Source organism: Nerophis lumbriciformis, linkage group LG33, assembly GCF_033978685.3.
Source record: "Nerophis lumbriciformis linkage group LG33, RoL_Nlum_v2.1, whole genome shotgun sequence".
Taxonomy (NCBI): Eukaryota; Metazoa; Chordata; class Actinopteri; order Syngnathiformes; family Syngnathidae; genus Nerophis; species Nerophis lumbriciformis.
In genome coordinates this window covers 22,288,602-22,302,394 of record NC_084580.2, presented here as the reverse complement: position 1 = coordinate 22,302,394, position 13,793 = coordinate 22,288,602, and the positions used below count along the sequence as shown (strand labels likewise).

The 13,793-nt window shown below is 39.6% G+C and overlaps 2 protein-coding genes across 2 annotated transcripts in view; both read right to left on the bottom strand.

The window, feature by feature from the left end:
• LOC140677503 (uncharacterized) overlaps window positions 1-13,793 on the bottom strand; it is a 45,907-nt gene that overhangs the window by 2,577 nt on the left and 29,537 nt on the right. The window lies entirely within an intron of this gene.
• Window positions 1-13,793, bottom strand: part of LOC133575682 (major histocompatibility complex class I-related gene protein-like) — a gene marked incomplete at its 3' end in the record, with an annotated part of 187,819 nt that overhangs the window by 158,898 nt on the left and 15,128 nt on the right. The window contains exon 2 of the mRNA XM_061928417.2: window positions 6,167-6,385. Within this exon, the coding sequence (XP_061784401.2) occupies window positions 6,167-6,385 (219 nt within the window). The remainder of the gene's footprint in view (window positions 1-6,166; window positions 6,386-13,793) is intronic.

Genomic DNA, 13,793 nt, shown 5'->3' with positions numbered 1-13,793 from the left:
TGTGATGGTACGGGGGTGTATTAGTGCCCAAGACATGGGTAACTTACACATCTGTGAAGGCGCAATTAATGCTGAAAGGTACATACAGGTTTTGGAGCAACTTATGTTGCCATCCAAGCAACGTTACCATGGACGCCCCTGCTTATTTCAGCAAGACAATGCCAAGCCACGTGTAACAGCAACGTGGCTTCATAGTAAAAGAGTGCGGGTACTAGACTGGCCTGCCTGTAGTCCAGACCTGTCTCCCATTGAAAATGTGTGGCACATTATGAAGCCTAAAATAGCACAACGGAGACCCCCGGACTGTTGAACAACTTAAGCTGTACATCAAGCAAGAATGGGAAAGAATTCCACCTGAGAAGCTTCAAAAATGTGTCTCATCAGTTCCCAAACGTTTACTGAGTGTTGTTAAAAGGAAAGGCCATGTAACACAGTGGTGAACATGCCCTTTCCCGACTACTTTGGCACGTGTTGCAGCCATGAAATTCTAAGTTAATTATTATTTGCAAAAAAAAATAAAGTTTATCAGTTTGAACCTAAAATATGTTGTCTTTGTAGCATATTCAACTGAATATGGGTTGAAAAGGATTTGCAAATCATTGTATTCCGTTTATATTTACATCTAACACAATTTCCCAACTCATATGGAAACGGGGTTTGTATATGAATTGTCCTGAAAACAAACACACTGCTCTTTCCAACATTATTCACAGGAAAAGAAGACCACTTTTTATGAGAGATGGGCAATATGGCCTAAAATCTATATTGCCATAAATTTCCTTACACCTGAGTGCAGCTGGGATAGGCTCCAGCGCCCCCTGGGATTTTAATGTCAGTTACTAATGGTCACAACTTACAAGGCCTTCACAAAAAAAAATTAAATGTTGCGTATCAACGCCTCCAGCACTAAAAGATGAGCCTGTTTTGATAATAAATGTTATGTTGTGATGTTGTATTTTATTTTCTATTATATCGTATATGTATTGTGTGCCTTTTTTTTAATTTTCCTTTTCATTGAAATTGTAATTTTACTGATTTTTGTACATCATGACCAGGGGACTAAAGATGAAAACCTTCTGTTTTAAGAAATTGTATTGTCCCCTTTGAAATAAATTAATATTAATCTTAATATTAATAAACTTGGTGTCGCTAACACTACTGCACACAGGAAAACGTGTGGAGGAAATTTGAAAGTAGCCAAAACAAAGATTGTGAAAGACTAACAAGAGGCTCACTTTGTTCATGTACCGTATTTTTCGGACTATAAGGCGCACTTAAAATCCTTTCATTTTCTCAAAAATCGACAGTGGTCCTTATAACCCGGTGCGCCTAATATACGGCATAATTCTGGTTGTGCGTACCCACCTCGAAGCCATTTTATTTGGTAATGATAAGTGTGACCAGTAGATGGCAGTCACACATAAGAGATACGTGTAGACTGCAATATGATGCCAGTAAACAACACCAAAACTTGAAATGCTCCATTGAAAATAAAGAACATTACGCACGGCACTCAAAATGTTTGTACGACTTTGAAGCCGCACCGCTTGATGGATTGTCGGCCCATTACGGCTACCGTAGTCAGAGATACAAGTATTACTATGGTGTGTGTATAAGGACCGCAACATGGCACCCATTAGCAGACATATTATCTGGCGTTTGGTTTCACAATATTATGCAAAACCAACACTTCTTACCTTCTGGTACCTGCTGATGTGTATTTGAGATCTGCATAAATTCAGAAAATTTGCACACGTCCGCCACTGAAGTCTGTGCTGATTCCGTAATAGATAAGCTTCTTAATTTTCTCTATCGTCTTGTTATGGGACATTCATCCTCTGCTGTTGCCATTTCTAATATAAAGCAGTGAAAAAGTTCTTACTTATATCTGTCAGTAAACTTGCCATGAAAGTACTAAAACATACCGGTGTAGTGAGTTTACAATATTCACCCAAAGAACTTTGGTTATTAGAATTCCGGTCGGACGGTTTTTCACAGGACACATTTCCGGTGTTGTTGTTGCACTAGTGAGCCACGGATGAGGAGATAATGCTCCGTTATTGATTTAAAGGCCTACTGAAATGCGATTTTCTTATTTAAACGGGGATAGCAGGTCCATTCTATGTGTCATACTTGATCATTTCGCGATATTGCCATATTTTTGCTGAAAGGATTTAGTAGAGAACATCGACGATAAAGTTTGCAACTTTTGGTCGCTGATAAAAAAGCCTTGCCTGTACCGGAAGTAGCAGACGAGTAGCGTGACGTCACAGGTTGTGGAGCTCCTCACATCTGCACATTGTTTACAATCATGGCCACCAGCAGCGAGAGCGATTCGGACCGAGTAAGCGACGATTTCCCCATTAATTTGAGCGAGGATGAAAGATTTGTGGATGAGGAAAGTGAGAGTGAAGGACTAGAGGGCAGTGGGAGCGATTCAGATAGGGAAGATGCTGTGAGAGGCGGGTGGGACCTGATATTCAGCTGGGGATGACTAAAACAGTAAATAAACACAAGACATATATATACTCTATTAGTCACAACACAACCAGGCTTATATTTAATATGCCACAAATTAATCCCGCATAACAAACACCTCCCCTCTTCCGTCCATATAACACGCCAATACAACTCAAACACCTGCACAACACACTCAATCCCACAGCCCAAAGTACCGTTCACCTCCCCAAAGTTCATACAGCACATATATTTCCCCAAAGTCCCCAAAGTTACGTACGTGACATGCACATTGCGGCACGCACGTACGTGCAAGCGATCAAATGTTTGGAAGCGTACTCACGGTACCGTGTCTGCGTAGCCAACTCAAAGTCCTCCTGGTAAGAGTCTCTCTTGTCCCAGTTCTCCACAGGTCAATGGTAAAGCTTGACTGTCATCTTCCGGGAATGTAAACAATGAAACACCGGCCGTGTTTGTGTTGCTGAAGTCGGCCGCAATACACCGCTTCCCACCTAAAGCTTTCTTCTTTGCTGTCTCCGTTGTTCATTGAACAAATTGCAAAAGATTCACCAACACAGATGTCCAGAATACCGTGGAATTTTGCGATGAAAACAGACGACTTAATAGCTGGCCACCATGCTGTCCCAAAATGTCCTCTACAATCCGTGACGTCACGCGCTGACGTCATCATACCGAGACGTTTTCAGCAGGATATTTCGCGGGAAATTTAAAATTGCACTTTAGTAAGCTAACCCGGCCATATTGGCATGTGTTGCAATGTTAAGATTTCATCATTGATAAATAAACTATCAGACTGTGTGGTCGGTAGTAGTGGGTTTCAGTAGGCCTTTAAGTAAAGTCTGAATGTCATGAAAACAGTTAGATCCATCTTTTGACACTTCTTCCACCCCCGTCTTTGCACGCTACGCCGCTACAACAAAGATGACGGGGAGAAGACGCGGTTGAAGGTGAGCCACGTAAATAAGACCGCCCACAAAACGGCGCATCCTGAAGTGACTGTCAGAAAGCAGCTTGAAGATGATGTGTAAAACATCATCTATGCAACATTTTGACCAAAGAACCACCATTACATGCTATGTTGACCACAAGGAAGTATTTTACATTTACAAAAAAATTATAATATGACCCCTTTAATGCGCCTTATAATCCGATGCACCTTTTGTATGAAAATAAACTTGACTAGACCTGCTCATCGACAGTGCGCCTTATAACCCGGTGCGCCCTATGGTCTGGAAAATACGATAAATTAAAAATCAGCAATGTATTAAAATGACTACCGTATTTTTCGGACTATAAGTCGCAGTTTTTTTTCATAGTTTGGCCGGGCTCCAGCGCGATTTATATATGTTTTTTTCCTTCTTTATTATGCATTTTCGGCAGATGCGACTTATACTCCGAAAAATACGGTAGTTCCATCTCCAACATGAACACTAACACTACTAACACTACTGCACACGGGAAAACGTGTGGAGGAGAATTGCAAGTAGCCGAAACAAAGATTGTGAATGACAAGAGGCTCACTTTGTTCATGTAAGTCTACTGTGGAATAAACATGCTAAGGTGCTGAGAGCGATGCACAGAGTGAGACCTCTTAGTCCAGTTTAAAATCCACAGACCAAGAAAGAAACACACGGACATAGCAATGTATTGATGACGGCAATAATTAAGTTACTAGGTTTATTTTCATTTATATCGGTGCCGGCGTACGATTGCATGAATATTTTAATGCCTCTGGACATCGTATTTAATACTTTTTAATACCATTTAAGGCCGTAATTTAGGCAAAGTCCATTCAATGACTTTTAATGTGTTTTAATGACCCATGAAAACCCTGTTAAAGCTCTTAAATTTAAACAAATGTGGACCGATCAATACAAAAATCGACAGCAACAATATCAAGTATAATATCAGTATAAGGTCGATACAGTGGTTTGATCGATATTTTGTATTATATATATTTTGTTGATTTTGATATTGTTTACAAACTCAGGAAATAAGGAAGACTTTAAGGGCATAAACCAAATGATTAAATTCAGAGCCATATTTAAACATTCAATTGATATTCTAACACCACCATCCTGTGTTTTTGTCTGATTATGATTGCCAACAAAAAATTTATTATTCAATGATATTGAAAAATGTAAATATCTGTTTCCACATTGGTATGACCGATACTGCTCCTGTAACTACTTGCTTCTGGATCGATACCTACATTTGTAGTATCAGCCAAAACTAAAGTATAAAACAAAACAAGTGATTATTACATTTTAACAAAAGAGAAGAATAAGTGATTATTACATTTTAACAGAAGTGTAGATAGAAACACGTTACAACAGAAAGTTCCTAAATAAAAATATTGTTCATGGATTAATTGAGGCATTTCTAGGATGTATTTACGATTTTTACGAGATTTTGATAGAATTTAATACATAGAGCGGCCGTGCCAGCAACTCGACAGTTCCAGGTTCGATCCTATTCACTGCTGTTGTGTCCCTGGGCAAGGTACTTTAGCCACCTGCTCCCAGTGCCACCCACACTGGTTTAAATGTAACTTAGATCATTCTGTAAAGCGCTCTGAGTCACTAGAGAAAAGAGCTTAATAAAAATACTTCACTTAAATGGAAAACACTTTTTTTTTGTCTAATCAAGAACACATATGTTTATTCTTTTTTATGCATTCTAAATAGTAAATAAATGCGATCAAAAGTCTGCTTACAATAGAAGCTATTAGAGTTGCACTATTCTGCCTACAAAGAACTTAAAAAGCATCCAAACACCTCCATTAAGGTTTATGTACATGTAGTAGGTATATATGTCATTTAGTAACAGGCACATTTTTAAAAAGATGTAATATTTACGTATTTTTGCTCATTAGCGCATTAATTTCAAAAACGCACCACGCCATTTTAAACATTACTGAATATTACACACTGCAGACTTCATGAGAGCCAACAAACATAATAAAACATCACTCACTGTACAAGGTCTGCTGTCAATGTGACGCAGTCTGATAGAATCTTGTTATATTCCTGTTTAGATGAAAAATGACTAATAATCGTTGAACGGAATAGGGGGGTGAAGCCAAGCGTCTTTTCGTGTCGTTCGCCGTTGCCGGGTCTAAATTGGCTGTCTAAGGGTACCAACTTGTCAGAGTACATCCTCATCCTTCTACTATCCAGGTGAGAGGCACGATTCATGATCTGGAATAATCTTTCACCAGCACTGAGGTGAGGAAGGAGCTCACCAGCCGGTGATGTCAACATAGGCACACAAGCTATAAATAGTTTGTCTGCGTTAGCACTTATAATAACAATATCACTAATACTTGGTTGGTATTCAAGCCACGAAATGCAAATGGAGTATTGTTGGCGCTTTTTGGATGGTTATAGAGGACCTCCCATTGGCTCCATTGCAAGTGGACTTTTATTTACATTTATGAGTTAGAATGTGATTTTTTTTTAAATATATCCACCGTCATGTCTTTTATAAAGATTGTGAACGATAGAAAAAATTCCCCAAAAAAGTGCAGTTCCCCTCTAAATTCAAATGATTAGATTTAAGACTTTAGGTCTATGAGCATGAAGTGATGAAGCCTACTTGGATGAGAGGACAAACGTCTTCTAAGACAAAGTGAACAGTCCAGTTGTGATGGATTGAATGCCCTGAGAATAAAATGATATGTGCTTACTTGGACTGTGATGAAGCTGTGAGGACTCAGGTGGTTTGTCTTCATGCTCTTCAGTCTTCACAGAGACAACAGTCAGTGGAAACTTGCTGAGATCAGCCTCCTCCTGCCCGAGAAGACACTCTTCCTCCTGAGTGATCCACACTTCCTCCTCTTCCTCTTTAATGTGGGTGGGCTGTGGATCCTCCTCTTCCTCTTTAATGTGGGGGGGCTGCTGGGCATCTGTTGGGTAAATAAGTTAATGAGATAAAGAGAGAATAGAAATAGTTTTGGACTGACACTGTTAACACGATGACATTTTTTGTGTTCTTTCGTGCGTTGTGTTAAAAGTGCTTAGCAAAACAACCAATAAAAACACGGGAAATACCTTCTTTTGTCCCAGCCACTAAAACTAATTCGAAAGTGAGTACAAAAACAGACTTGGAAATACGATGGGGGCAATTTGAAAAGTTTTTACAAGTAGAAGGCAGCATTGATTGAGGGATTCTTAACTTTACACTAATTGGTGTAAAGTGTGTAAATATTTTATTGTGTATACGGTCTATGACACCTAAACTTCATCTCTAAACTTAACCACGATCTTGTAATGATATAGTCATTACCATAACTTCAATATCATGGAAATAAAAAATCTAATTCCAAAACCACTTAAATAGTATGTTTTTGTCGTCATGCAAAATACTTTTTTGTGGTCATTTTGTTGGCTGGGCCAAAAGGAACTTTTACCAAAACATGTTTTATTATGTGGTGTTTTTATGGAGTATCTCCATCAACAATTCCTCTTTAGGAATTGGAGACCATCTACGACACGCTGAAGGAAAGTCAGTCACCTTTATGTTCTTTGAATAAATCAAGTGGTGACTACTTTGGTTACTGAAAATAAATATCTATGTAAGTCAGAATCAGGAAGTGAACTTATTAGATTTGATTACAGTATAACATTTATTTAGTGACTGTGTGAGTTTTGTGTAAACATGTTGATACAGGTTTACATCTTCTTGGGGACTGGAAAACAGATATGTCCTGAAAGGATGCACCCATTTTTAAAACCTTCACTAAGCGGTGCCACCAACATTGCCTCACTTATGCTCATTAAGCAAACTACCAGGGTGAGTGAGTCCTTTTAAACCTTCATAGACCTCGTTGTTACTTCTGACCAGTCTAAGATCACCACAAGTGGAACTACTGTATGCGGCTTAAGTGATCATTCCATGATTTTCTGTACCTATAAAGAACATAGAACTGCGGCTGACGGCCACAAAACAAACGAAGGTAGAATCTTCAACACTTAGATTAGCAAGGCTTTCAATGAAAAACTGGCAAATTAAGACTTGCAAGTACACAGGTCTTTGGGTCAATTCCTAACCTCAGAAAAGTAAATAACTTCACAGTCAAAGTGGGTTACAATATTATAACAAACAAAAATTAGATTACCTATCTTGGCTGCATCGTAGAGACTAATCTCTCTATAGTGAAAAAATGACTACCAATGTAATCAAAGAATCAACCAACAAATTCAGTTCTTACATAGTGGGTAGAAACACACTTAAGAGTCTAACACAAGCTCTCATTTAACCCCACTTTGACTACGGAGTTCATGTTTGGTACCGTGACGCCTTAAAAGTCCTGAAAAACAAACTCCAGACAGCCCAAAACAAAATGATTGGGCTTCTACTCAACCGTCCATCTCGGGCTCACCTTCCCGCCAACCATTTCCTTAACATGGGGAGGCTCTTGGTGGCCGACAGAGTACATCTTCTTGCAGTTGGTCTGGTGTACAAGATACACCATACTACTAAAATACTCATATACCTGTCTAGATACTTCCCAAATATATTCACCATTATAATACCAGAGGTAGTTGTACAAATCGCATTTAACCCAGATCTTACTCCAAAAAAGGTTCTAATTTGTTTGCCTATACCACCAAAATGTGGAACTCCCTATCAATAGTCATAAAGGAGTGTAAATCCCTTACTACCTTCAAAGCCGCTTTGAAAAGACATTACAGGTTGCGGCTACTCGTAACTGGGAATAGACGAAAGCCTTTTTTCCTTTTTATTTCAATTAATTTTCTTGCAGTAGTGTTGTCTTTTACAAACCCCGTTTCCATATGAGTTGGGAAATTGTGTTAGATGTAAATATAAACAGAATACAATGATTTGCAAATCATTTTCAACCCATATTCAATTGAATGCACTACAAAGACAAGATATTTGATGTTCAAACTCAAACTTTTTTTGCAAATAATAATTAACTTAGAAATTCATGGCTGCAACACGTGACAAAGTAATTGGGAAAGGGCATGTTCATCACTGTGTTTCATGGCCTTTCCTTTTAACAACACTCAGTAAACGTTTTAGGAACTGAGGAGACACATTTTTTAAGCTTCTCAGGTGGAATTCGTTCCCATTCTTGCTTGATGTACAGCTTAAGTTGTTCAACAGTCCGGGGGTCTCCGTTGTGGTATTTTAGGCTTCATAATGCGCCACACATTTTCAATGGGAGACAGGTCTGGACTACAGGCAAGCCAGTCTAGTACCCGCACTCTTTTACTATGAAACCACGTTGATGTAACACGTGGCTTGGCATTGTCTTGCTGAAATAAGCAGGGGTGTCCATGGTAACGTTGCTTGGATGGCATTATATGTTGCTGCAAAACCTGTATGTACCTTTCAGCATTAATGGCGCCTTCACAGACGTGTAAGTTACCCATGTCTTGAGCACTAATACACCCCCATACCATCACAGATGCTGGCTTCTCAACTTTGCGCCTATAACAATCCGGATGGTTCTTTTCCTCTTTGGTCCGGAGGACACGACGTCCAAAGTTTCTAAAAACAATATGAAATGTGGACTCATCAGACCACAGAACACTTTTCCACTTTGTATCAGTCCATCTTAGATGAGCTCAGACCCAGCGAAGCCGACGGCGTTTCTGGGTGTTGTTGATAAACGGTTTTCGCCTTGCATAGGAAAGTTTTAACTTGCACTTATAGATGTAACGACCAACTGTAGTTACTGACAGTGGGTTTCTGAAGTGTTTCATGTGGTGATATCCTTTACACACTGATGTCGCTTGTTGATGCAGTACAGCCTGAGGGAAGGTCACAGGCTTAGCTGCTTACGTGCAGTGATTTCTCCAGATTCTCTGAACCCTCTGATGATATCACGGACCGTAGATGGTGAAATCCCTAAATTCCTTGCAATAGCTGGTTGAGAAAGGTTTTTCTTAAACTGTTCAACAATTTGCTCACGCATTTGTTGACAAAGTCGTGACCCTCGCCCCATCCTTGTTTGTGAATGACTGAGCATTTCATGGAATCTACTTTTATACCCAATCATGGCACCCACCTGTTCCCAATTTGCCTGTTCACCTGTAGGTTGTTGCTGGCATCAAATTTTAAAGTTAATGATTATTTGCAAAAAAAAAAAATGTTTATCAGTTTGAACATCAAATATGTTGTCTTTGTAGCATATTCAACTGAATATGGGTTGAAAATGATTTGCAAATCATTGTATTCCGTTTATATTTACATCACAATTTCCCAACTCATATGGAAACAGGGTTTGTAAATGCTACTTTCTGCATACTTTGTGTTCTATCTGTGTGAGTTACAACAATATTTCAAGTGAAACCATGTCAGGCTTTCTTGTAGCAGTGAATGTGTACCGTGATGAAAGTGTACCCTTTCCTATGCAAACTTCTCATAAGTCCTTCAATCAATCAATCACACATTGTTACAAACTGAGAGGAACATCAACCTCAAACTGTCTCGTTTTCATGAAGAATCTAAATGAAAGCATTGCATCATCCCCACAAGACAAAGCATCTTCCTACTGAAGAAAAGTGTTACTAATGAAATATAAAGTTAGTAAAGATGTGAGAGTAAGAAGTCAACAAACCTGTTCTGTGCAACACAACTTGATGTTTCTTGAAAACAGCGTCCAGTAGTTGATGTTGTCGCTCCTTCTCCTCTTTTGTTGGACAAAGTTCCTCCGCATACTTTGCTATCGTTCTTTCGCACATTTTCCCACAATCACAACACTTTAAACTCACATTTGATCTCTACTTAGCGATGTGTTGATAACGTCCGCGTCTCTTTGTTAGCAGCTAACAAGCTAAGCTAACTAGCAAGCTAAGCTAAGCTAGCACAAGACTTGATAAAAGTGCGCTCAGACTAATGTATCCGGATACAAACAATGACTAACAATGTTTCATCTACTACACGACATATATGCGTACATGTATGCACTAAATACAAATAGAGAAACAATAATGGCCACGTTTAGGCCTTCTCTGTCAAACGCCATTTTGCTTTTGACTCCTTCGTCTTCTTTGGATTTCCAGCAGACTAGTAGAGCATCTTAGGCTTCTTAACGGGACTTCTTCGTCCTGTCCTATGGTCCATACTACATTCTACAGTACAGGAGGTCTTCGTCCTGTCCTATGGTCCATACTACATTCTACAGTACAGGAGGTCTTCGTCCTGTCCTATGGTCCATACTACATTCTACTAATGTTGTGTCGTTCGCGAACGATTCGTTCGAACGAACGAATCTTTTGAGTGAACGTACTGAACCGAATCACTTCATGAACTGATTCGTTCCTTTCTCAGTTCAGTTGAGCTCCGCCGCGACCATGCCGGTATGAGTGGAACTGGCGCATTCTGTGACTCATTGAACCCTCGACGTCGGCGAACGACGCAGCCAGCTACTCATCATGGGGGCGGGGGGAGGGACTGAGCGAACGATCCGTTCGCCGCGGATTAACGACATGAATCACTCAGTGAACGACAACGCTCTCGCTCTCTGCTCTGCTTGCCCCAATGCCGCGAGTGATTCTCCTCCCGTCGCGGGGATATGTTTCATGCCATTGGCATCCGTTCTCCATTCATTCTCCAAGCCAGGGCCGGCCCGTGGCATAGGCCGTATAGGCAAATGCTAAGGGCGCCGTCCATCAGGGGGCGCCACGCCAGTGCCACAAATGTTGGAGAAAAAAAAAAGAAAAGAAAAAGTTGGTACTATTATTTCTAAATACAAAAAATAATCCCACGTTAATTAAAATGCAAAGTAAAGCCTATTTAATAGAAATATTATTTGTTACAACATTACGCCCCCCCCCCCCCCCCCCCCCCTCCCGCGCACGGTGCGCCCCCTCCCTTCCCGTATCATGACTCTTTTTGGACACATCAAAAAATCAACACAAGATGTCAAAACGGCCAAAACTGTCAGGTGCCCAAGGAAGAAAAAAAGAGAAAAGAAGAGGAGTAGAAACGAGAAAAGACAGAGGTAGCAGGTAGGTAACGTTAGCCTACATGAAATTATTTGTCTGTTACAGAATGTGATAGTAACCTGGCTTTTTAGCATTAAGCTAATGTTACATGATTCGGCAATTGCTAATCAATAAATAGCTAGTTCTGTTTTAACGTCGGGTTAATATTGTGGAGGGGGCTAAATTGTTATGGAAAATAATAATGTAACGTTAGGTAATTACTGTACTCCACCTAAATCACCAAAATGATTCCCGGGCGCGGCCACCGCTGCTGCCCACTGCTCCCCTCACCTCCCAGGGGGTGATCAAGGGTGATGGGTCAAATGCAGAGAATAATCTCGCCACACCTAGTGTGTGTGTGACAATCATTGGTACTTTAACTTTAACTTTAACTTTACATTCCTCAGGTATTAGATCTTTTAAGCAGGTGTTTTTTGTTTACATTGTTATTGCCTTCTGGTTAGCTAATGTTTGCCCTGCAGGTAATAGTCACTTGTCCACCCCTTTATATATTAGGTATAGTTGTAAGTAAAAAAAAAAAGGTCAAAGATAAAGCTATTCGGTTTCTTGTGAGTATATACACTTCACTGCCGATGTGGGGGGGGCGCCACCTAAAATCTTGCCTAGGGCGCCAGATTGGTTAGGGCCGGGCCTGCTCCAAGCTAACGGCTAATGTTGACATGAAAACAAACACACACATTATCTCAACACATCAAGTTATGAGAGTCGAGGAGACAGAAAGAAAGTCAGTGCAGGGCAAGGCTGAGCAGCAGCGACGCGAGGGGGAGGGGCGGGGCGTAAAGTGTAGGGCAGGCTGTTTGAGAAGATTTAAAATAAAAATAATAACTAATGTATGTACATATACATAGGCTATTATTTATCTTGATTTTTATATTATTTAAGCTATTTATTTTCTTTTTTATTGCATATTTAAGTTGATATTTCCATTTTTATATTTTTAAATGTAAGCTACAGAAATTTTAGTTTTAATGTTGGCTTTTCTGGCACTTGGTTTAATATTTGTTTAGTTTTATTTAAGGTAGCCTATTTATTTTCTTTTTGTTTGCACATTTAAGTTAATATTTTCTTTGTTATATTTTTAAACGTAGGCTACAGAACATTTAGTTTTTATGTTGGCATTTCTGGCTCTTAATTTATTTGTTTTATTTTGAAGGTATTTATTTTCTTTTTGTTTGCATATTTACAGAACTGCTGCTGCAGAAGTGATTCGGTGATTCGCCGACCTGCGCACAGAACTGGAACTGCAGAAGTGATTCGGTGATTCGCCGACCTGCGCACAGAACTGCTGCTGCAGAAGTGATTCGGTGATTCGCCGACCTGCGCACACTGTACTGCAGTGCCGGTGTTGTACCGAAATCTGTTACCCATCAGAATTTGTGACTCCAGGGGGCGATGTTCTCATGGCGTTTGTTTGATGGTTAAACGGCAAGCCCAAAGAGGAGGCGAAGAAGAACGCTTGCGTAAATGGCGTAAACTATCGTTGTCAGAATTTCAGCATTAATAAATTACACATATTCTGGAAATCAATGATTTACTTTCATTATAGTATGAGTCCATTGTATCAGCTGTTGATTCTCTCTCACACACATACATTTTCCGGATTAAAAGCTATCATGGAATGAAACGTCAGTTGTCAGAATTTCAGCATTAATAAATTACACATATTCTGGAAATCAATGACTTATTTTCATTATAGTATGAGTCCATTGTATCAGCTGTTGATTCTCTCTCACACACATACATTTTCCAATATAGATAAGGCTATACATGCACATGCGGTTGTTCTGTTTGTTATGGCTGTATGTTCCATATTCTTAAACCAGTCACCTAAATTACAATTTCCTGCCCTTTTTACACCCCCCCTCCCTTCATCTCCATTCACTTTTTCTCATTTGGACCCCCAGAATCAGGACGCACTAGGGTTACATTTTCTGATAAGCTGTGACTTGGCCGTCAGATTTCGAGACCTTACTGTATGTTCCCTATTCTTAAGCCAGGAACCTCAATTACTATTTCCTGCCCTTTTTACACCCCCCACCCTTCATCTCCATTCACTTTTTCTTATTTGGACCCCCAGAATCAGGACGCACTAGGGTTACATTTTCCGATAAACTGTGACTTGGCCGTCAGATTTCGAGACCTTACTTCACTGCATCTTTCAGCATTTATAATACAGATTTTTATTAAAATACATATACCCTAACCATCAAACTAAACTAAGCAGAAACAGAGCTAAACAGAAACCTTTTTTTTTTACAATAAATTTTGGAATTCAAATGCAACATACAATCATAACTTATTTTCTAATACAGAAATTAACATGGTATGTTCCTG